Source organism: Pseudopipra pipra, chromosome 8, assembly GCF_036250125.1.
Source record: "Pseudopipra pipra isolate bDixPip1 chromosome 8, bDixPip1.hap1, whole genome shotgun sequence".
Taxonomy (NCBI): Eukaryota; Metazoa; Chordata; class Aves; order Passeriformes; family Pipridae; genus Pseudopipra; species Pseudopipra pipra.
The window spans coordinates 16,238,672-16,262,505 of NC_087556.1; the positions used below are offsets into that span (position 1 = coordinate 16,238,672).

The following is a 23,834-nucleotide window of genomic DNA, read 5'->3' on the forward strand; positions in this document are numbered from 1 at the left end:
CAAGCAAAAACTTAAGTGAGATCCAAAACTTTGGTACTACGGTCTATAAAATGCTCACTGACAGGGTGAAGAAATTCATGGCCCAGCCTGAGCTGGCTGCCCCATCACTGCCCCTCAGCCTGCTCTAACCTACCCTCTGCTTGTAAATCTGACATCAATGGAAGTTTGTCAGCTCTATTAAATCCAATTATAAACTTACATTGAACGATTCAACTTAATATTAACCAAAAGATCAGAAAAACAAAATCAGCCAGAAAATCAAATATATCCCACTGTATCCTCAGGCTCCAAGTCTAATCCTAGCGCTAACCTTAACTCAGTTCATGTTAATGTCTACTCAGTTTCTGGTTCCCGAGAGGTTTATTGTGTTCAGTTTAGGACAAGTGGTAGGAGGTCACCTTTTCCAGATGCATCTCACTCACAGACAGCAATTCCTGAGCACTGCAGAAGATGCTGGAATCAGCTGTAGGATTAGACTGCAGGCTCTGGACATTTGTCCAGGTATAATTTTGAGGATGTTTTTCAGATTAATTGCAAGGAGATGTTCCTTATGCAGTGGTCTGGAGGTGAATCTTCGAATTATCCAGCATATTTCTGATTGACTTGCTGACAGGAAATTCAGGAAGGGGCAGCAATGTTTGCTGATGTCAGACTTGAGCTTCTGTCCAACCAGAAGAACAGCTCACAAAGAAATAAGTCTGCAGATGCACAGGCTGCAGATTAGGACTGCATCTTGTTTTGCTTAATAAAGCTGGCATAGTAGGATTATGACTCCAGATGGTTTGACACATTGCAGGACGGTTGCTGTACCCAGGGCTCTGATTAAATTCCCTATTAACCTCTACAACCTTCTCAAGTGAGAGTCATTTCCTCTCACAGCAGATCATGTCAGAAGGAGCCAGACAAACAGACTTTGAAAGATGGAACAAAAGCCTGCCAAGCCAAAGGATTACTAAGCACCTACGCGGCAGGCTAGGGATAAACTCAGCCTTCAGTATGCACCTCAGAGAGAAGTTTTAAAACCAGAAAATAGTAAGGTGCCTAGTGGGGATATCTACTCCCAAACAATCATACCTGATGGAAGGAGAATGTTCAGCACTGAGCACATCAGGGTAGTTATGTGGTATGTAGGAAAGATAAAGGGTATTCCCTGACGGTAGAGACCTATAGCTTCAACGGCCACTAGATGTTGCCACTGTTCTTCTCTGAGTTACCTGGGGTTTTGGCATTTGCCTGATGTGGTGTTAAGTCTGGAGGGTTTAAAATCTTAGGAAATCCTTTCGTCCTAATCTATCCTCTTTTGACGTTTACATATGGTGTTGCTCAGTCCCACATACCAGAGGAGAAGGTCAGTCTCATACCAGGGAGTTTTGGCAGCGAAGGGCTTGCTGCAGCTTGGAGGGGATTCCTGGGTGGTAGCATGCGGGTCATGCAGGCAAACAGGCAGCCCAGCAAGTAACACACCATGGGCACGCCAGCTATTTCAACACACACTGCAGCTCTGTGATCAAATCCTACATATTTCCACCCCAGACCTCCATCTCATTGTGCATTAAGCTCACTTAGTGGCAACAGGGAGCCTGGCATTAACTGTTTCTCCTATTTTGGTGCTACAAAGTGCTGACAAGTCTTCCTGATGTCTGTGTAAAAGTGGAAGAGATTAAGCATATATTAAATATTTTAAAATAACAAATATGATATTTATTTGAAAATAATAATTAAAAAACCAATTGGGAAAAAAAATGCCAAATCAAGGGTTGTGCAACATTTTTTCAGAACAGATTGAATCATTTTGAAATCTGCTGCTTATGAGTACCTTCAGCACAGATCAGTCCTGGACAGCAGGGAAAAAGGGGATCAGGGAAAGGGTTTAATTCTCTGTCTTTGGAAAATTAAAGTGGTGAAGACTGATGCTGTTTGCCTGACTTACACGTGATCAAAGGAGACAGCCCTGCTGATGACCACTGTCTGAACTACTGCTTGTGTCCATACAGCACAGTGTAATGAGGCAGATCTCATGCACTGCTCTTGAAATGATTTTGTAGACAGCAATGACTTGAAGCTAGACTTTTTGAAATTAGATGCAGAAGAATGCAGTGCAAAAATAAATTAATTTTGAAGAAATGTGCCAGAGAAGGTAAAGCTTTGTTCAGGCTGTTCCTAAGGCCACTTAAGCAAAGGGTATATTTGGAAAGAGGGAGGTGGTCACAGAGAGATACAGACAATTCCTTGTATGATTAAAAACATCTCCCTGAAGTGCTGAAATGGCCTACAGGCAGCACACCTACTACCTCACTGGCATAAACAGAAATTCCATGTACTTAAGCAAAGATTGAATTTAGCCACCACACTCCAGGTAAGCCCCCTACCTCACCTCAGTGAAAACTACACCAGCTCATCAAGCAAGGCTTGTAGTGATTTGAAGCCCTTAGCATTGAGTAGCATGAGTGTGAAAACAAATACTTTCTTCTCTATGCTGAGTTCATTGCATTGCTTATGGCAGAGATAGCAGATTGATGCAATATTCCCAGTGCAAAAAGCCACAGAGCTGCTGAACCCAGCACCATGGCAGGACACAAGTGAAGTCTCTGCTAGACCTGCAATTGATATTTCTAGACTAGTGAACAGGACATTCCTGTGTCTCAGGAGAAACTGTGTCTAGAGAGGAGAAAGGGGCAGGATTTAGTTCTCAGCCTGGTAACTGAAAATGAAGACATTATTTGAAGGTAGAGTAGGAGGTAAGAGTCTTAGTTAAAGATGTGTCTTGGTGCATAAGTGTCAGACACAAGACTGCTTTATCCAAATCACCCTATAAATCCTGGTGCCATACTAATAGGATAAACACTCTCACATTCCTTCTAGGCTCAAGGCTCAGGCTCTGTGCAGCACACTCCAGATGCACTCTTAGGTCCTGTGTCTCACCCGGTCTATGTACACGCAGATGAAAACAAACTCTGGAGGACTGGGGTTGCAAGGACAGAACAGGACTTCATAGAGTGCTGAATGAGGGTTATGGATCATCTTTCAAAATGGAGGAGGCCAAGGTCTCTTCAGAAATTGAGGCTGACGACAGTCACAGGGATAATAGCACTCAAAAGCCTGGCTAAGAGACTGGTCTAAATCTTGGATTTTCCTACTGGAATTTCTGATGAGTCTGATGATTGGTCTAGGAACCAAAATACTACCCATCACCATGTAAGAAATAAAGAAATCTTCCCACGTGATCATTTCAGCTTCCAGGTACTATTTCTGAGCCCTGGATAAAGCTCCTGCCCTATATTCTCTACTCCCAGCTTACTTCCCTTCATATGCCTGCTCTATCTGTCTTGTTTCCAATTCCTTGCGCCCCCGGCCTACTTCTCACACGAGACCTTGACTAGGCACAGAAATGCTTTGTTCTCATCTGACCACGGTTCCCATCACTCCTTGAAGCTGGACTTGAGAGTCCTTGGCCTTGCCCCTAACCCTGCTTGCCTCTTGCCCTTCGGGCTGGGGATCCACAGGGGACTCTTGTCCCCTGGAGTTGGCTCACCCTGAACTGCTGTCAGTGCCTCGTTCCTGGTCCTAATTGCAGGGCATGCCTGCTCCTATCCTGATTGACATCCTCGCACACCATGCTAGACATGCCTTCTCTTCACCTTGCTATTGCTTTTTCTTAGTCTCTCTTGAGTTTCACAAGAGGGCTCACATCCGTTTCCTGCTCACTTCCAACTACCAGCCAGCCATAGGGCACTCTGCTCCCTTCCAGCCTGCTCAGCTCCTCTCTCTCTGCAGCTGCCTGGGGTGGAAGGAAGCAGATGACCATCAGGTCATGTTTGTGGCAGGGAAGAGCAACCACATACTTCCCTGCTACATCATCTTTTGGAGCTACAAAAGATTTATCTCAAAATCCAGTAGGTTTCCACATGATATTCAGCTGGCACAAACTGTTCCCTAAGGTATAATTTGTGCTCAGAAGGGCACAGGAGATGACTGGAGAAATAATACAGCAGCTATAAATTGGTCTGAAAACAGCTGCTGGAAGCAAGTAGAGAGGAGGTAGAGATTAGCATCAATCTAGTTACTGCAAGAAGATGCCATATAATTGTATCTGCATTTCTCAGCTTCTCACCTGATAATATAAATCACATTAATTTCTTAAATCATTATCAAAATCTGTCTAGAAACTTCTTTAAATTAAGAGGTGTCTGTAACTCATGCCTTTTGGAAAGGAGAGGCAAAGGGCTGCTGATTTTAAACAATACAGCAGCATATTGTGTCTGTTCTCACTATGTCGCCCCACATGCCATCACCTTATGACAGGCAGTGTCTCCCTTAAAGAGTAGGGTTTAGAACACAGGGAACTTGAATAGGAAAGCAGCATCTCAAAGAGCACAACTGCATGTCACAGCAAGGACTGCGCACTCTGGCCAAATGCCCAGCATGGTGCTAAACCAATCTCAGAGAGAGAATGTGGACAAAAGGTATTCCTCCTTGTACAACCTGCAGGTAGCAGGGCTTGGCCAACACTAAGAGACCTGCTCCTGCATGGCCTCCTGCACTTGTGCAGAGTGGGTGTGATGTTTGGACAGATGGTCAGTTGTGATGGTAGCATTTGACACCCTCCAGCTCTGTGCAGATGTAAATGCCTTCACCAGGCCTGAAGCTCTGTGATGGTGCCCAGAGCAGTGGGTATTTACAGTTCAATTGTGCTATCCCCTGCACCTGTTTTACACTGGCACTGTTCCAGGGATTTACTCCCCAGTCACCAGCATGGGAGTGTGAGGGCAGGATCCGTGCTGGACATCATTCCGGTGTATCAGCTGGGCTCAGTGAAGGACGCAGCACTCTTTTGGATAGTGGAAAGCTTACATCATGCTTTTACAGTAGATATGAATAAGGGAGAATGAGAGCTATGAAGTAGGCACAATGTAAGGTATTCAGAGTGGTTACGTGGACGTAAGCAAGAGGAAAATGGGAAACTTCGGCCAGGAGATTGTCATATGTGCCCTGACTCCAAGCAGGGTATGAAGACTGATTACCCCCATAGGTATGTTACAGCAGTCTTCTACAGGACCTTCCAAACAGTATTGGGGGTTAACACTTTGTGCTTTCAACACACTTATCACAGTGGGAAGTTTTCTATGCATTTGGTGCAGGCAAAACCAACAGTAAAATCTAGGGAAAAAGGAAACTGGCTGTCTCCTGATGTTCCTTTATATCAGCTTTGCTTGCAATCCTCTGTGCATATTATTTTCTACTACAATCACAGTTGTGTTTTGGTTCCCCCCCACACACACTAGACTCTAGGATTATTCAGTGGACGACTTGATTTTGATCCAATAGGAATCCAATCTTTAAGTGTGAAATAGGAAGACAGTGTTTTCTGCAGGATTTCTGCTTTATTCAGAAGATGAAAAACGTGCATCTTTGAGTAATCCAATGAAATGAGATCTGTTACCTTCATGCTAAAACCAGAACCCAGCTGGGTAGGGGGAAAAAGAGGGAGAGTCACCTCATAATGAACAGGAGCTAAGGAGGGTCATTTGCATGTACAAAGCTGCACCAAATACAGGTAATCAACCCTATTTCTGTCATTAATCAGGAAATTAGTTTCCTTGCTATTTGATTAAGCTCGGTTTCCCATACACATTACATAGCTACTTCCTAGAACTCTGTAAATAGCTTTCTAGACTTTGTGGTTTTCCTATTACTTCTTGTTTCATGCATACAATTATTTTGCTTCTATATTTATTGATGCATTTTAGGAATCATGTATGACAGCCTAGAGGACACTGGGCTGAATAACTGAGGAAGGGGCAGAAGGAAGGTGTAAAAGAGCAAGACTCAAGATAGCTTTTGAGGCATTACTGACAAACAGGATATTGAGAAGATTTTATGAATTGCATCAAAAAGCAATAGGAGGAGGAAGGGGAACAGCATGTTGATTTGAACAGAGAGGAGGAAGAAGTGAGGCACCTACAGACAGCCTGGTCTTCCTGTGTGCTGAGACAGTGACTGCAGGAGACCTGAGGAGCAACCTTTTCCTTTCCCCTCTCCTCAGGGATGGCAGTGGTGCTATCTGAGACTCTGCCCTCTGGGCCACTGGCTATTAATAACTGCAGGATGCCTGTGCGAGCAGCCCTCGGGAGTCAAATTCACAGCACTTCGCATCAGCACTTTGTGCTGGGCAGAGCTTGCCCGCACCCAGGCAACCTGGGAGAGAGGGGCTGCTGGACAAGCCTCCCCAGCAGCACCCAGGGACGGGCTGGGAGGAAGCAGCCCACTGCCGAGCTCTGGGACAGGCACGTGAGCTGGTCTGAGCCTGGCACTGCAAACCTGAGGTGAGTTGGCTGGGCAGCAAAATAGTGTAGAGCAGGTGCAGGAGGGGGTAAAGAGTGGTTTGGTTTGCAGCCAAAGCAAGGAAATGACTTCTGCAGAGGCCAATGCAGAAAAAGACAGAGGAATTGAACAAAGGGATAGAGCTCAGGGAGAAAAGGATAATTGTGGCCCTGGTTTTATGTAAGGGATAGTGGGGAGGATGGGGACTGAGGCTCCAGCAGCCTCCCTGTGGTGGGAGGGCTGAAAGAGCAGTAGTACCGGTGTAGCTCTGGACCCTGTCCATAGAGAGAGGCTGCTGCCCCTTTCCTTACGCTAGACCAATTGCATGTAGCAGGTTTCTCACTCCTCAGTCCTGCTGGATTAGTAAAGAAGGACAGCAGAATAGGATGGACTTGTCCTCACTGCTCCTTGGGAATGGACGTGTTAGAGGAGCACAGCTCCCCAGCAGGGCCAGCTATTTCTGCCTTGTCCCAGGGAGTCCACATTTGGGGCATACAGATGATTTCCCTCTGTTTTGCCAGTCCTAGGACCCATCAGAGGGACTGTAACCTCCCACCCCTGCTGTCTCCTGGCAGCACTGCCCCTTTCCTGTCAAGCAGGGCCTGATTCTTTTATATAGCCAAGCAGATGTCTGGCTGCTCGAGGAGAATGTGCAGCGCGTGCTTTATGGCTGCACCTGCTCACGCTTGCTTTGGGAATACCCCAGTATGGGCTCGTTTATGATGTGAACTGCATAGGCAGCATCTCAGTACAAGGAAAAGCTTGCAAATCTGAAAGAAAAACTAATCCAAGGGAGTATCTACCAGTGTGATTGGAGCTGTTTTGCTGTGGCTGGGCTTCCTTTAGCAGTTATCACCACCTCATCACATGAAAATCATGTTGCAAAAGAAGCAATGGATGAATGAAACTGCAGAATACACAGGAGATAAAAATGTCTTGATCACAACAAAGGCAGTGTACAAATTCCTAGTTCCAGCTGTTTGCTTGGTAGTTTTAAAATATAACTCACAGTTCAATGTTTTCAGTTCTGAAATTTTAAGCAACAAGAGTACAAAGGATCACAGGGGCAGAGGTGGTTAGTTATTGCTGCTGCTGAAGCCAGTGGGTCTTCGCTCATTTTTTTTTGGTATTGTACTGCCTTGTATTAGGTGAGGATCTGTCCCTTTTATGGTGGTGTTTGGGCATGGACAGTGTTGAAGTGAAGGCAAGACATTTGTCATACTTAAATTATGTGCGATAACCCCGAAGAAGGACTCTGAGAAGCTGCCTGAAATGGAATTGCTGAGATTTCTCCTGATTTTCCCTGACTTTGCACACAGATTTCTCATCCCATCTAGGGATGGGGAACACTGTACCAGAAAAAAAATCTGCCTCTTCTCCTCTTTCCTCCTTCACAATGATATGGACTAAGATCCATACATAAGATACAGGTGCAAGTGACTTCAAACAAATTGGGTGAACAACTTTTCCTTTAACAAGTTTTCCTGTGCTTTCTTCCTCTACCCCTTCTGTAACAAAAGAGTAGCAGTTATAAAAGACAGAAGTACTTAGAATTTTGGTTTGTTTCTTTCTTTTTTTCTGTTTCAAACTTGCAGTCTAGAGGCTTCCTGAATACCTATTCTAATTCTAATAGGACTACCTAAATATCCAAACCACACTTGCACGTTATTCAAAGTGCTCCCAATAACCCATGGACAGATCTGAAATCTTCATACAAAAATATATATTACCATCTAATGATAAGTGCATGGTGTTACAACACTGTATTTCACAGTGACAGTGTGTTACTGCAGCACAAAATGGGAACAGAGTACCCTGATGGCACATGTGGATTCTGGGAGACTGCCATGCTGCAATTAAAATGCATCTTTTGGATGCCAATGCTATATGGCACCTTGGCAATGCTTCTGCTGCGATCTGCTACCGTAATTTGTGTCACAATGCTAAGTCTCCGGAGTACACCACAACAGCCTGCCTATGATATTCTGTATGGGAGGATACCATTCACTAGCTCCATCATGTGGAAGGGATAGAAAAGAACCCGTGTGTGAAATGAAGGCTGTGTATCTTTTGCCTGTAGATGGCAACTAAAAGAAAGGCAAGAAATACCTTTCCAGTGTTTCATTCTCCATTTCCTTGTGTGTTTAGAGCAAAGCAGAGAACTCTTTGTGGGAATGCCCCTTGCAGGGACTCCTGCTCCTCTTAAAAGGAAAAAGTCCACTAAACTCATTGGGAAGCTGACACAAGAAGGTAAGATACGCAAAACTGCACAACTAAGAATTGTTTGGATTTCAACCTGAATTTCAGCCTTTAAAATTTCACACCTTGTCTCACTGAACTCTCACAGCAAGACATGCAGTGAACATACCAGCAGGCAGAGCCCCAAATATTACTAAAGCCCAGCCTTCAACCATATACATTTTCTACCTTACAGTGGAAAAGCATTGCACACACTCAGGCCAAATGTTGATCTACATCACACACTGTAAACCCATATTCTCCTACAGCAGTAATTTGGGTGCACACCAGTGTGAAAGGGAAGAGAACATGATCTTTTACAGGAATCAATATTGTGGTGCCTAGTTATACTCTTTGTTGTTCTCTCTCTTATAACCTTTGTCTCTTATTTCTTTTCTTCTGTGTGAGAGAATTCCTTTTACTCTAGCACCTATTTGCTGAAAAAGACAAGGTCTCTTAGAGAGGTTAATAGAGCAGAAAAAATTTAACCTGGGATATTTTTCTTTCTACAGAATACATGTGTATTGGGGAGGGTGACTTAAATAACTGTGATATCCTTATCTTCTCTTTACTTTTGACAGCATGGGGAAGATTTTTAGAGGTTAAAAAAGTAATAATTCAATGGTGTTCTTTCTTCAGCCCCCAAAAATGGCTGTAGAAACTTCTCTGGTAGGGTACAGGTATATATTTTTCTGTTTGCCCCTAATCCTTTACTCAAGTAAACAAGCAGGTAAAAATCCAATTTTCAGTTAAAGGGTATTTCCTCCTGTGCTATGAAATAGTGCTATATAAAATTGGCTTTAAAAAACAATAAAATTCTTCAGAGAATGTCTAATAAAATGAATGGGCTTTATACAAATTTTATAGCAGTTTAAGCATGGAGATTCATTCTCTGTTGTCAATGAGAAGTGGTCTTAACCTTAGTTAATATAAAAAACCCAAAACAAAACAAAAAACAAAACCAAGGAAAAGTTGCATGTTTCCAAATGAAAAACTTTAACTGCATTTCTGCAAGATTTTTATACTGAAAGTGTTTAAATCCATTGCTTTGATGGTGAATTGGTGGTACCAAACTAAATGGAAAAGTACTTATTGAATAACCAGCATATTAAGACTTGAAGAGAATTTCAACCACTTTCCCCTTTAAAAATTCTCCCTAAAACAAACAAACAAAAAGATATAATAACATTGAATCTTGCCATGGCTCCAGGATAATGTTTAAATCAAAGCACACCAGAGTTCTCTTTATTTATTATAAGTCAGCCCAATCTGAAGAGCTGACTGCCACTCATTTAATTGCAGGGGGAGGAGGTAAGTGTACTGCAGTAACCACACGAGGCAGTGGTGCATTTTGAGGCAGCACTAAGGAATCCTGCTGCACTGACTGAGATGCTTCAGACTGTGGGACACATCCATCTAGCTCCACCCCTATGCAATTCATCGCTGCAGATTTGCTTTGCTTGCAATTCAGAGTAAATCCCAAACATCTATATCCAAACTGGCATCAATGTAAAACCTTGGTGCATAGCTCATTTCCTAAAAACTTAATTTAGAAGAGAATTTGGGTGCTCTGAAGTCACTACTGATGCTAGGAAGCAATAGACAAGAGATGTGGACCAGAGCACTTCCTAAAGTGTCCCATTGCATATGTCTTATAGACATGCCACAAGAGGTGTCCAAGCTGAACCTGGGGAAGAAGATCAGCATCCCCAGAGATGTGATGCTAGAAGAGCTTTCTCTCCTCACTAACAAAGGATCCAAGATGTTCAAATTACGTCAGCTGAGAGTGGAGAAGTTCATTTATGAGAATAACCCTGATGCCTTCACCGACAATTCCGTGGTAGGTCGGAGACTAAAACTAAAAAGCTATTCCATACACCCGGGGGAAACAGGAATGGAATGTGTGCAAGCTCTCCTCTATATGTGCATGGGCCAGGGAGGATCTACTAGCAAAGAAGTGAAGGAAAAAGCTGAAATTATATAAACACACAAGTTTTATTTCCTTTTGGCAACAGCATTAGTTTCCTCTGGCAAATATTTGGTATCACATATGCAGAAGCATGAGAAAATTCAGTACTGAGTGATGGAGGAGGACTGCATGTTTGGCAGGTGTTCAGACCTCAGAGCAGGGCTAATTAGTTTTGTACCCATTCCATTTCTTCTTTGCATGATGGCAATGATTCATCCAGGTCTGACTTCAGCTCAAGTAGATGCAGTTATATTTTTAGTCTAGGATGCTTTCATGCTTTCTGCTGGACTGAGTCCTCTGCTCATTTCTGCAAGTTCCACAAGTGAAATTTCTGCCAGAAACCTCTAACCTGACTCTGCAATATCTTCAGTTAATTTGCTAGAAGCCAAGTTTGTTTTCTTCTAGAATATTTTCCTTTCAGATATGATGTATAAACATAAACATTCTTTTTTTTTTCTCTTTCCCATGAGCTACTACTGTTATTTAATCTTTGAACTTCTCTCTACCGTTAGTTGTTGGTGTAAAGTCTTCTAAGGATACCTAAACTTTTACAAATTAAACTCTCCTATCACATGATTGTCAGGAGTTCAGCAAAACAAATGGAAAATGTTTCAGGTTTATATGCATTTTGACGTAGCACCTCATCTTCTGATTCTTTAAAATTCATTTGGTGTCATTTTACCCCTTTATGGCATCTATTTTTTAGTCCAAGGAAACTGGAGGAAAATAATAAAAGCCAAGCTGAGGAAAATGTTCTGCGAAACAGAAACATGTTTGTTTTTAGCCCTCTGATGTTTTCAAAAGCAGCAATAAGTAAATAAGTTCACTCCTAAAAATGACAATATGGAAATCAGGATGTGGAAAGATGCCTGATAAAAAACCCAAGTCATTAAAATTACAACAGTAGGTCAGATTACAGATGAGTGATGACAGACCAGAAATATAGCAAGCATATCTGGTGATGTTAGACTTTGGGCAGCTTCTTCATCTCTTTATGCTTTAGGTGGTTTATCTCTTCAGCAAGTTATTTCCTAGAAAGGATGTGAGAATGAATGGTGTGTTGAACTTTGGACTCTTCAGATTAATATTTTAGAGAAGTGCATGCTATTTTTATAAATACTTGGCAATTTCAGAGCTCCTAAGCCATATGAAGGCCAAGTTCACATGTCAGAATCTGCTGTAGTGAGGAGGAGTGAGAAAATAATAAAGCGACGGAATGAAAAGGCTGAAGTCCAAGCTCTCGAAAATGTGAGGGTGTCACTAAAGAATGTCCAATCAGAACAATACAAAGCAAATAAGCTGTAACAAACTGACTCAAAACTGGACATGTACGGAGTCCCTACATGACTAACATTCCAAAGGCTGATGACGACTGCCTCTTTTTTGTTAGCTGTTTTTCCTACTTTATTCATCTGTACCTGACTTTTATTCTGTACCCTTTCTGCAGTGAATCTCTCCCTCTATTCTGTAGGAACAGCCCTGCTCCCAAGCTCTTTGAGCATGACTGTAAGATCCTGTGCCACGGAGAAATGTCTTCGGGGTTAGAAAAGACCCTAACAAGCCTAGTATTTTCTTTATGGCTTTGCTGTATGAGAACATGGTCTCCAAACAGCAGCTGGCACTCAGCTTTAAAATCCTCCATGTTTCAGGGCTATTTTCTCTCCACATTCATGGTACAGATAAAAAATCTCCATTAGTCAGTGCAGGAAGACTTCGATCTGCCCTACAGCCCTCACTTGCGCCCAGCTTAGCAGGATCACAAACATAATTGTTACCATTTTCTGGCTGCCCCATGTGCTCTGTGCAAGGACTCTGGCAGGTTGCATCCCTTGCCTCTGTGGGTAACAATTCTCATCAGCACAGCCAGCACAAGTTAGCACCTTTGCTGGTAGTCAGAGCAGTGCGAAGAAAAGCTGAGCAGTCGCAGCAAGTGAGTCATCTCTCAGAGAGCTGGTTGTTCTTGGGCAGGTAAAGGCAACAGATCTGTGGCCTGTTATCTTTCAAACCATCAGGACAGCACCTGACCTTAGCAACAAATAACTTTCATCAGGAAGGTCTTTTGATTGCAATACCTGATAGCTTTCTGTTCCTTTTCTTTCTTCCTCCTGTATCTGCTCAAAGGCAAGATGCAGAAAAGAAAGCTTAAACACAAGGGAACTGTGTGAAGAAGATAATGGCAGAGTAAAGAAGTCCTACTGCTACATCTGGTTACTTCCCTCTCAATTAATTTCCATGTTCTTTGCTGCCCATCCCAAAGATGTCCTTGTGTCTTTATGGCTGTGGGACAGTGAAGGGTTTTGAAGCTGGGGGTGAGTTTTCTGCTTTTATATCACAGATTTCCTACCTGTCTTAAAATATTCTTGGGACACACTTAGCAAAGCAGAGCAAGACAGGTCTGGGATGAAGTATGGATTGTTTCTTTCCCACAAAAAAAGTTTAACAGCAAGGTAATGTAATATTAAAAAAAAAACACAAAGAGAAAGGTTATTAAAAATAAATCCAAACCATATAAGGGGTTCCAGAATAGCCTGTGCTGTAGCCATAAACATTCCACACAAGGGAGAAGATCTCAGCAGTCATGTGTCATTGATCCACTCTCTTGCTTCTCTCCTCCTCCTTCTCCTCCAGCCAAACAATCACACTGGACAATCAGATCACTCTCCTTATTTTAAGCAGAGAAAACATATATTGTGTATGCTGGAATGTCAGACACCTCCATGTAAAAGTGAAAACCTGCCACTCGATCACTGCTGCAGCTCTACCTGTCCAGTTAAAGCCAAATGGTAGCTAAACCCACAGTTAAAGGGACTGACCATTGCCAACATGAGTGAAATGAAATGCACTACCTACTGTAATAGCTGTTTTCAATACTGTGACCCTCTTCTCTTGCAAATACAAGGGGAGTACAAGTACAAGTACAGTACAAGGGGAGGTTTTTAAGGAGGGCTGTGTTTGACACTGGTATCCTGGCAAACAGGGAGAGTTCAGGCAACATCCTTTGTGTTTGGTGCTGTGCTGGAGAAGATGGGCTCTTCTGAATCCTGTCTAATAAATCAGAAGAAGGATTTCTTCTCCTCATGCCAGGCTGTGCCGCTCTGTTGCAGAAACTGTAGTTCTTTCCATGTCTCAGAGGATATTATCAACTTCATTGTGGAGCTGCAAGATGCAATTTACTATTGACTACAGACCATGAGGAAACCCCATATTGCTCTGTGCTCTATTACTGTAGCATCTGGCCAACCATAGCATGAAGGAAATTACTACATTTATTTTTTAATGGTGAAATTGAACCATAGGGTAGATGAACAGGTCACGCAAAATCATAGAGAGGGTCTCAGTCTTATCTTTGGGTCTCCTAAATCCCACTTCACTGTTCAGCAATTAACAGATCAGCACTTCACAGACCTTGCCCTCATAATGCTAAATTTGTTTGGCCTCAAACACATCAAGATCATGCAAAATGATGTTTCTTATCCTTACAGCCTCACTCACTATTGCCTTAACTTGTTCCAAGGTCTCACCTCTGCTTTGGGAATCTCTGTGTAAGATCTTGCTATCATCAAGGGGAAACTCTCTAACACCTTCCCGCTAATCATTAAGTGGAAACGGAAAACAAAACCATAGTATTTTGGATGTTGCTGTTTGTCTTCCAGTGAGGATCCTTAAATATAGTCTTTCTGCTAGTCAAAACCTGTGGCCTGATTTGGGTTACATGTAGAAGACCTTTTTCTTTTCCCTTGCTCTTCACGCTTTACTATCAGATCTTAATTTAAAACCATTACGAAGGTGAAATAACCAATATTTGAATAGACAATTACCAGCAGTAATACATCAAAAAACACCCAGACCCACAAACAAATAACTCCACCTTGATACTTTCTCAGACTCACCCACAAATTAAAATAAATGCAGTTTCCAATCTTGTACCATTCCATTTCTTCTTTGCTTGTACGAAAACAATCTGAACATATGTTGGCAATTTCTGTTGGACTTCAGGTCAAGAGGTCTCTTCAGATAAGCTGACATCAACTGTGAAACAAAATATAGGAAGTGAAAAAGGTTTAAAGAATTGGATTACTGTACTTCTGGATAATGGAGGGAGTTACTTGGTATTCCCTTTGCTGCTGAAAAAGAACTCAGAGGAGTGGGCAGAGGTAGCAGGAAGAGAATGGAAGAGGTTATGTTAAAATGCCAAAAGTGATGCTTCACAGCAGACAGCAGTACATAACCAGCCTGCCTCAGAGATTTTATATGTTAAATAGCCAGACATGAAATAGGGTGTGAAGGAAAACATAAGGATGGAGAAACAAAGATGTTACCATGCACAAACATGCACTGATGGTTCTGTTTGCCACTTAATGTACTTAGAAGAACGTCAATCAATATTGCTGGAGGTAAGGTTAAATGGAAAACAGCAGGAAAAGCATTTTTTCTAGGAATTCTGTTCTGCAGGAAATATTTAACCTCTTGAACAAATGTTACAGGATAATTACAAGCTGAGCTGTAAGTCTCAGGTAATGACCTAAGTGGAGTGAGCTGAGTGAGATGTAACTTATCTAACAAAATGAGCCTTGCTGCACTGGAGTTGGATTGGTGCCAATGACCTAGAGGTCCCAACTATATCCAAAGCTGTGTAAGAGTGAACATGGAGTTCAATGTGTTCTTATTCAAGAAGTGGAAAAAGCAGAACAACAGAAAAAAAGGATCCTTTTATTTTCCACAGCAGCTTGTTGGAGCACTGTGAGAAAACTTTGGACCAAAATTCTGAAACTCAGTTTCTTTCATCCACAAAGAAAATATGGCGAAGATATTATAAAATATACAAATAAGATATATCTAACTTTGGGTAGCATTAGATAAAAATTCCCATTATTTAGATGGGTACATTCAGGCACTGAGGCAAAAAATAATTTCCCTAAGATTAAACAGCAAGTCAGAAGTAGACCTGGAAATAGCAAAAGCTCAACCTGCTGTACCTCTTGGGGTAGCAAGTTTTAAAAAACATAGCCTAGTACTTTAGCAGCTTCTTACTTTCATCCTTTTTCTAAAGTGAATCACAGGTTTAAGGCTATGAGATTCCAAATGAAGGACTGAGGTGCACACTGATAAAAACAGCAGGCAGTCTATGAGACTCTCCAAGTGTCTGAATTTTAAATCTCCCATCCCACCATTAAGGAGCATTTGAGTGGCTGCCACTAAGAGAACGCAGACCAGTAACTTCAGAAGTGTTAGTAACTACATAGGTATCAAACATTTGGGGAGCTCTTTATCAGTGAGGTGGAAATAGAAACACATTTGGTGGCCTCAATCATTTTCTTTAGGGCACAGCAAGGAGCTGAAGGGGAGCACATAGTGTCTTCTCCTGGGGACTGCCTGGAGTGACGTCAGGGCCTTGACATACTTAGAGATCTCAGCTCAGTTGGATCATCTTTCATTATCTAGTTTTTATTAGGCACATGCTCCAGAGAACTCAGAATTTGTCCATCTAAGCACTCAGCCCGCAGGATCAGACTCTTGCTAGAACTAAGGACTTCAAAGACATGAGCCCAATTTGTTTAGCCAACCCAGGGGACCACATGTCACCTGAACTTGTGACAATTGTTTTCTCATGAGAGTGGATTTAGGGATGCACAGGGACTGATAACATCCGCTACCTCCAGCAGTGCACAGACAGGGAGGAACCTACTGTGGAGGAACTGTGTGATCTGTCCCCAGAGCCAACAGTAGAAGGCTATCAGCATTCTCAACTGACATTCCTGGGCTTCTCTCCTGGAACTTCCAACAGGGTCAATCAACCCTAACTGAGAGGCTGGTTTTATGATGTGAATATGCATATATGGAAAAGCTCCACAAGCAGTGACCCAAGACTTGTATTCTCCTCAACTCTAAGCTGTATCTCACTTCAAAACTGTGACCAGAGGTGTGGTCTACGTACCATAGACAAAGTTGCACCCACCCAGCTTTGACAATGTTGAGACTACTGCTTGAGGCTGCCATTCCTGAGCTCTGCTCTCTCAGAAAATCTTTCAAAAAGATTAATTTCCCTTTGCCTCCTGTTAATTTGAGCTAAGACAAACTATTGTGGTGGCCAAAACTAAAGAAAATTATATTTTTGTCCTAACAGGTGAGTAGACTGGGGTATTGCATGGAAAATGTGTCTTTCCTATCTGAATGGAGATGCCTGCTTTCAGCAGATCAGTTTTTCCCAGCAGGTCCATGAAGAATCATGAACTAGCCTAAGCCAATCAAACTAATTTAATTTGCAGCTAAATAAGATTTAGGCGTGGCTCTCCTTATGCAGACCTTCTATTTCAGAGAAACTTCGTTCCTATCAGTGACAATACTGCAATTTAAAATAACACCAGTGACACTGATGCCCCTCCCTGGTCATATCAAATACTGCTGTGAACAGAATCAAAACAGCCCATCTTACTGCAGCTCATGTTATGCTGATATTTTGTGACTTTTTTTTTTCAGGAGGGCACATGTAAGTAACCAGAGGAAAAGAGAAATAAGCATTTAATTCTCAGGAAAGGCACAAAACATGAGTGAAACTTGAAGGAAAACAGATGCAAATCCCGTTTTGAAAGTACTGAGCAAATCAGAAGCATTAACCTTGCATATATATTAACATTTTGAGAATAACCTCATTCTGACCTCTAGCCCTCAAAATACCCTTTTTTCAGTTTGCCTTTTTACAGCTACACAGCTCCCACGCATAATTGAGCAGATTGCCCTGCTAGCTCCTGTGTACAGCTTAATGCTCACAATCCTCTCTGCTGCCAGTGCTTCCTGACATTCAGGGGAACATTTTCTCCTCTGTTCCTAAAAAGGGAATTCCCTACAGCTAGGAGAAGGACAGACAGTCCCTAAAGGCCCTGGGGGCACCAGCTCTGCCACTTCAGCCTGCAGCTGGCTGCCTGCCTGGGTTGCAGCCTGGTGACCTGCTGTGAAACCCTGGACACTGTTGCGGGAGACACAGGGAGCGGAGGGTTAGCTAATTCTGCCTTGAGCCTTGTGGGTTTTCACTTCTCATCTATTTTTAGCTGGCTGAACAGCTGGCCTTGGAAGCCTGTTTACAGCCTGGAAAGCTTCTTTTTGCTAAACTGTGCTAGGTGTAAGAGCCCTGAGAAAGCCTTAACCCTTTGAGAGCCAGCTCTGAAGCTGGCACTCTGGTTTCCCATTGACTGCCTGAGATTAATTTATGCAAGTAGAATTGCAGCATTAGGAACCACAGGTTCATTCCATTGCATTGATTTGTATTTGTTGCATCTTTGTGCATCTAACAGCAAACCTTCTAGTCCAATAGGAAAGACCATATGTAATATATAACTCAGGTGAATTGTATTCTATAGCTGTGTGGGCTGTAGTACACAAGAGACACCATTTTATGTCTGATAGGAGTCAAATTTTGATGTCACATGACTGATACGTAAAATATCTTGTGACCATATGCTATCAGTTTCTATTCCACAAAAGTATTTATTAAAATTTCTGTGTGCAAAGACAGGACATTGTGCTGGCACCACAGGGTCTATAAACCCTGCCCGGACTGTTTGCTCTTTCACTATGTACTGCAGGGATTGTGCCTTCTAGCCCGGACCGGGGAGAGCGGATGGCCAGCAAAATAAGACCAACCTAGTTTTACTGATGGATACAACTTTCTTTCTTTCCTTGGTGCTGGTTAAATTTGGTTCATTAATGAACATACAAACAAAATTCTTCCTTTTTGTCATTTTTCACTTGTGGTCTCCAGAAAGTATTTTCTGTTTTTCCAGGCTGCTATCTCTTCAGTCTTTCTCAACACGTAAATACTTCTCCCCATTCATACCTTCACATATATGGAAAACAGGCACACAGGTAGACATCTCCCTGGCTTTTTTATTGTCACAGGGGCCTTGTAACACTTAGCTCCCACACTGTAATCAAGCTGACTTTGTTGGGTTATCTTAACTTTGACATGAAAACACTTCCTATTTCTTGCCCCGCTTACTTTCCCACAGGTTAGCCAATGTATCTCTGTTTGGACCTTTACCTACTCTGGCAGAAGCTGAATTTCCTTTCCCTTCCTCCTCTGTTTCATACTAATCACTGCTGGGGACAATACACAGATCTCTCTCTTCTCACTCTCATCATATAAAATGACTATGAGGTGTGTGTGCTTCCATTGCTTTTGCTGCTGTTCCACAACTGCTCCTATACTGGATAGAGAGAATAACATACACAAAGTTCTGCCACTGGTTTTGTAACTGAGATACAAAAACTACTTTCTGGAGACCACAAGGGAAAAATGACAAAAAGGAAGAATTTTGTTTGTATGTTCATTAATGAACCAAATTTAACCAGCACCAAGGAAAGAAAGAAAGTTGTATCCATCAGTAAAACTAGGTTGGTCTTATTTTGCTGGCCATCCGCTCTCCCCGGTCCGGGCTAGAAGGCACAATCCCTGCAGTACATAGTGAAAGAGCAAACAGTCCGGGCAGGGTTTATAGACCCTGTGGTGCCAGCACAATGTCCTGTCTTTGCACACAGAAATTTTAATAAATACTTTTGTGGAATAGAAACTGATAGCATATGGTCACAAGATATTTTACGTATCAGTCATAAGTGACATCAAAATTTGACTCCTATCAGACATAAAATGGTGTCTCTTGTGTACTACAGCCCACCCAGCTATAGAATACAAGTCACCTGAGTTATATATCACATATGGTCTTTCCTATTGGACTAGAAGATTGGCTGTTAGATGCAGAAACTCAGATGACAGAAATTTGGGAGTTCATGTTCTGGGACCCAACCCTGCAAATATGAATGGGCCATGTCCTGTAACAAGGATCCATACGCTCTTTTCTCCTGCCTCAGGATCACTTCCAGAAGTTCATCCCACCGGGAGGGCACTACGGGGAAGATGCTCATGGCTATGCCCAAGGGCGGATGGTAGGAGGCGTGACAGCTGGGCAGCACGGCTCCAGTAAGCAGCACCATCCTGGTGTCCCTCCCAGGCCTGGAGGCAAAGGAGGCCCTGGAGACGGCGAGGGGGAGCATGCAGGGAAATCGCCTGGAGATGGTGGAGAAGGAGGCAGTGGTACTGAAAAAGGCAAGTATCTCTCTGAAAGAACAAGAAATAGCTAAAGCTATCAGACCTCACGCCAACCTTACTCTTAAGGACAAGCAAATTAATCTGACTAAAACCTGAATTCTTCCAAACTAAGTTCCATTGCAAAGTCTAGTTGGACTGCCTCTAGCTTGATGGTTTTGTTTGCATGCTTCTGTGTTGCTGAGTCACAGGCAGGAAGCAGAAATACCTTCCTTGACTGGATTGAAGAAATTATAGGAAATTTAACTACTGAGCTCCTAAGGGAGATACAGCAGTATTGCCAGCATGGCTATGCCATGCCTGTATGGCACTCTTTCCTTTCAAGGGTTTCACACTGACCACTACTGGAGATAGTAGTATTAGCTCTTTAGCTAAGTAGTCTGATCTGACACATCAGTCTTGAGTATCTCAGCCCTGATTTCAAACCAAAGCTTCCACCTAAACGAAGAGCACTTTTTGGATCATCTTCAGAAAGGAACAGCAATATTTCTAAAAGTTATCTGGTAACTAGTCCACTGAAGCAATATCTTTATGAGTAAAAGTAGTTTTATTTCAATTTAGTCTTTGCCTAATTTTATCCTCAGTTCAGTTTGACCAGAAATCTCTAGAATTGAATACCTTGTATGAGCATCAGCAGGTGAAATCATTATTTTAACAGCACCTAGAGGTTTTTACAACAAAAATCAAATTTGCTTGGGAACCAGGAACAACTGCCTTAAGAGACCAAATGAATGACTTGTAAAATCCAAAGTTTTTAATTGACATTCTAGAAGAGTGTGCATTTTATATCAAAATCAGTTTTTACATTTCTGGGCATCCCTGTGAGAAAGAAATCTGTGTAGACTCTTTTAGTCTTGTTATAGGAGATTCTTCTCCATTGTTATCCTTTTTCCATGTGCAGGGAGAAGGAGGATTAATATCATCCCATAGCTTTCACTGCAGAGACGAGTCCCAGCTGCTTTTATTCTTCAACCCTAGTGATCAATTTTCTTGTAAACTGCTTAGTTTAAATACTTCACAAAGAAAGAGGGGAGTAGTAGCTTTTATTTTTTTAGTGAAAATTAGATTCTTGTACATGTCTGCAATTCTTTGAAAGCAGGAAAGCCCAGGATTTGGCAAGGTTTGAAGAAAATAAGTAAGACAAAGAAAGAAGGTGTGATAAAAAGAAGAAAAATTCAGATAATAGTGTTCCTTTTTTGCCACTTACTTCATAAGTGGCAAAATATGGTACCATGAAAGCACCAGAATGTCTAACTCAATTAACCTATTATTCTCATCTGCTCTAATCAACCTAAGTAGAAGTCCTTGCTCAGGAGTTTTAAGGTTTATGAAGGATGAAAATCTTAAAAGTGTGCTACATATTGATACACAACTGATGCTCTTATTACACAGCTGGGAGAAAGAGGGGGAAGGGAAGGGAAAGGAAGGGAAGGGAAGGGCATACAGAATGAAAACCCTTGTCTAAGATCATTTGCTTAATCAAGCAGCTAGAAACTATTCTAAAATTTCTGGCAATCAAGTATCCGACTTAACAACAAAGTGCAGCTCTTGTCACAGACAGGATTTTAACTTCCAGTGAGATACCCCATCATATTTACAAACTGCTTTTAGCCATCCTAGGGTGTGTGAGCTAGACTTGTCTCTAACATCCTGGTTCAGAAGCAGGAAAAGATGAATATCTGTTCATGTAATCACAAAGAAAACACCATGTTATGTCTGCTATGGTCTGGCAGAAAAGAAAAAAATAAATTAAGAAATTAGACAGCACCTTGCCTTACATAAAGCTTCCTCCAAATTAGTGAAAAAGATGATGAGGTAAAGACTTCATTTCTTTCTATAGGAGCAACCAGAGAGAAGAATAAAAAATTAGCGTTCAAATAAACATATGCTTTAATGCAAACTCCTGGATGAGTGGCTCTTAGACTGTGTTACACTTGCTTTTATGGATAAGGACAGAAGTGGTGTATGACCATTTTTTTAAAGAGAAATCTAACTATTAAATCTCAGATTGATCTAGGAGTTACAGGATCTGGAAACAAAGCTGGTGTCTCAACTTCAATAGCAGATTACAGGAAGGAAATGTATTTAGAAGAAGTGTCATCTAACTAGAGTTCTTTACCTTCCTCTGTTTACAGATGGAAAGTCAGGAGGCAAAAAAGTAACTATATTTAAAACTTACATCTCCCCTTGGGAACGAGCGATGGGTATCAGCCCCGAGGACAAAAGTCAGTTCACCACGGACTTACTGTCATATAGTCCCAAACCTGATTTCCCCCATTACAAGTCTTTTAACAGGTAAGTCTTCTTAGATATTCAGTTCAGTTTATTTAGCAAAAGAAAACACAGTGACTGACCACAGCTTCCTGTCTTGTGCACTGTAAAGGAGTTTTAGTTGCACATCATTTTGCTTAGCACAGTCTCCTGTGGATGAAATGTTTGGAAGACTACAAAGAGAAAATATATAAAGAGCTAGAGATTTTAATTCAGCTTATGGTCAGAAAACCTATGCAGCTGGATAAGAGAACTTTAATCCTATTTCCCTTTCTTTCTCACCCCATTTGACTGGGGAGATTTAGCTTGTCACTGTTTATTACTGCAGCCCTTCAAAGTTCAAGAGTTCAGGAAAAATGCTTATGATCCGAGGCCATACACTTCACAGTACTTCAGATAAGAATCAGGATCTTCCTGCTGCTTCTGATAAGAACTGAAAGTTTTACAAATAATTCCAGGGCAGCAACAATTTTTTGTTAATGTCTTGATACAATTTTGCCACCCGCTTCCACAGCCTCAGGACATCAGTACCGAGGATAAACCCACATCCCAATAATTTCTGCAATAATGCAGCCTCTGCCTTCTACACACAGAGTACCAACAAGTGGGAAAGGTGTATGGTTTGATGGAGATTGATGCAACAAAGGTGGAGGAAGTGCACAAGAGTGTGTGTGTATTTACATCTTTGTTTTAGCACAGGGACAATGGACATATATATGTTCTTGTGAAGGATTTGTTGGCCAGTCAACTGCAACAGTGGCAAAACTTACAATGTCGATAACTTCGATCATTTATTTTCTAAATCCTATTGTTTACCTATGCTCTGTTCACTAACTCCATATATTCCTCTATGCCAGGACTGCCATGCCTTATGGGGGTTACGAGAAAGCAGCCAAAAGGATGACCTTCAAAGTGCCTCAGTTTGATATCTGCCCTTTGCTTCCAGAATCTCTCATGATATATAATCAAAATTTCAGCAAAAGACCCTCATTCAACAGAACCCCAATACCTTGGATGCCTTCAGGAGACTCCTCAGAGTATCATACCGAGATCAATGTGCCAATAACTGCTGAAACAGAAGAGCTATAAATCCCCACTGCCAAGACCTTCCCTTTTTTTCTCAGCCCTCTCTATCTGCAAGTTGATAGTAAGAAGCTGAAAAGTGCAACTCTAGTTCTGTCAGCCCTTCCTTTCTTTTGCCCTTAGCCAAGACAAGCTCCTAGCAGGTTCTAAACTTCTCTTCAACATGGTGTTAATCCATATCAGAAACAGTTTGAGGGAAAGGAGCTTTTTATTCACCAGGGCATAAGAGGCCAAGACTAGGAAGTGTTTTCCTGTTTAGCAATGCTAAATGCTGCCTGTCTGATTGACAATAAATCTGTTTTGTCATATATTAACTGAAAATAAAACACCAAGATGAAAAACAGCCTTTGTGTTTTCTCCTTAAAAAATGTCACTGAATCAATCTGAGGATTAGCAATAACAAATGTTTCAGTCTCACAACTAGACTGTTAGCCTGGGAAGAAAGATCTTATGACAGGGATGGTCATAAGATAGGTATACATGAAGGTGTCTTGGATAAATACTGCAAAAGTGATGGTGAAGAATGATAACTTTGAGAGGAAATTATAGCAACATCAGAGAGAAAACAGCAAGTCAGCCTGTCAGTGTAACAAACAGCTTAAAGTATTTCACTGTCACCTAAGATTCCCCCAGTTCTCCAGAGAATAAACTAGGTGATGGCTTAAGCAGTTTTTGATTTTCTTTCCGCAAAGACCATAAAATCGATAAATTGGGAAGGAACAGAGGCACACCCAAGTGAGATGGTTTGCCCACAGTTACAGAGGAAGAAAGGAAATGCTTTAGTTACAACAGAAATAATTTGACACTCTCCACAGTGCATTATTTATTCAAATACACAGCATCAAAGTCTATTGC

General features: G+C 41.9%; 2 protein-coding genes across 3 annotated transcripts in view; one reads left to right on the forward strand and one right to left on the reverse strand.

The window, feature by feature from the left end:
- The window catches only part of SEC24C (SEC24 homolog C, COPII coat complex component), a 110,179-nt gene that overhangs the window by 79,213 nt on the left and 7,132 nt on the right, over window positions 1–23,834 (reverse strand). Inside the window, exon 3 of the mRNA XM_064663757.1 lies at window positions 14,419–14,557. The gene's annotated coding sequence lies outside the window, so the exon portion shown is untranslated. The remainder of the gene's footprint in view (window positions 1–14,418; window positions 14,558–23,834) is intronic.
- Window positions 6,125–23,322, forward strand: MYOZ1 (myozenin 1). Of its 2 annotated transcripts, XM_064663832.1 has the most exons (6): window positions 6,125–6,323; window positions 8,470–8,571; window positions 10,218–10,399; window positions 19,391–19,625; window positions 21,761–21,920; window positions 22,754–23,322. In XM_064663832.1, the coding sequence occupies exons 2-6, from the start codon at window positions 8,496–8,498 to the stop codon at window positions 22,983–22,985; spliced, it is 885 nt and encodes a 294-aa protein (XP_064519902.1). In that variant the 5' UTR covers window positions 6,125–6,323; window positions 8,470–8,495; the 3' UTR covers window positions 22,986–23,322. The 2 variants fall into 2 exon arrangements, with proteins under 2 accessions (XP_064519902.1, XP_064519903.1); XM_064663833.1 differs by lacking the exon at window positions 8,470–8,571 and having other exon boundaries at window positions 6,126–6,323.

What these genes read in the sequence shown, in the direction of transcription:
- MYOZ1 (XM_064663832.1), top strand. Translation starts at nt 8,496, where the DNA reads ATGCCCCTTGCAGGGACTCCTGCTCCTCTTAAAAGGAAAAAGTCCACT. An exon ending in CCTTCACCGACAATTCCGTG is followed by an intron (nt 10,400 to 19,390) that starts GTAGGTCGGAGA and finishes CTCCTGCCTCAG; the next exon opens with GATCACTTCCAGAAGTTCAT. An exon ending in CATTACAAGTCTTTTAACAG is followed by an intron (nt 21,921 to 22,753) that starts GTAAGTCTTCTT and finishes CCTCTATGCCAG; the next exon opens with GACTGCCATGCCTTATGGGG.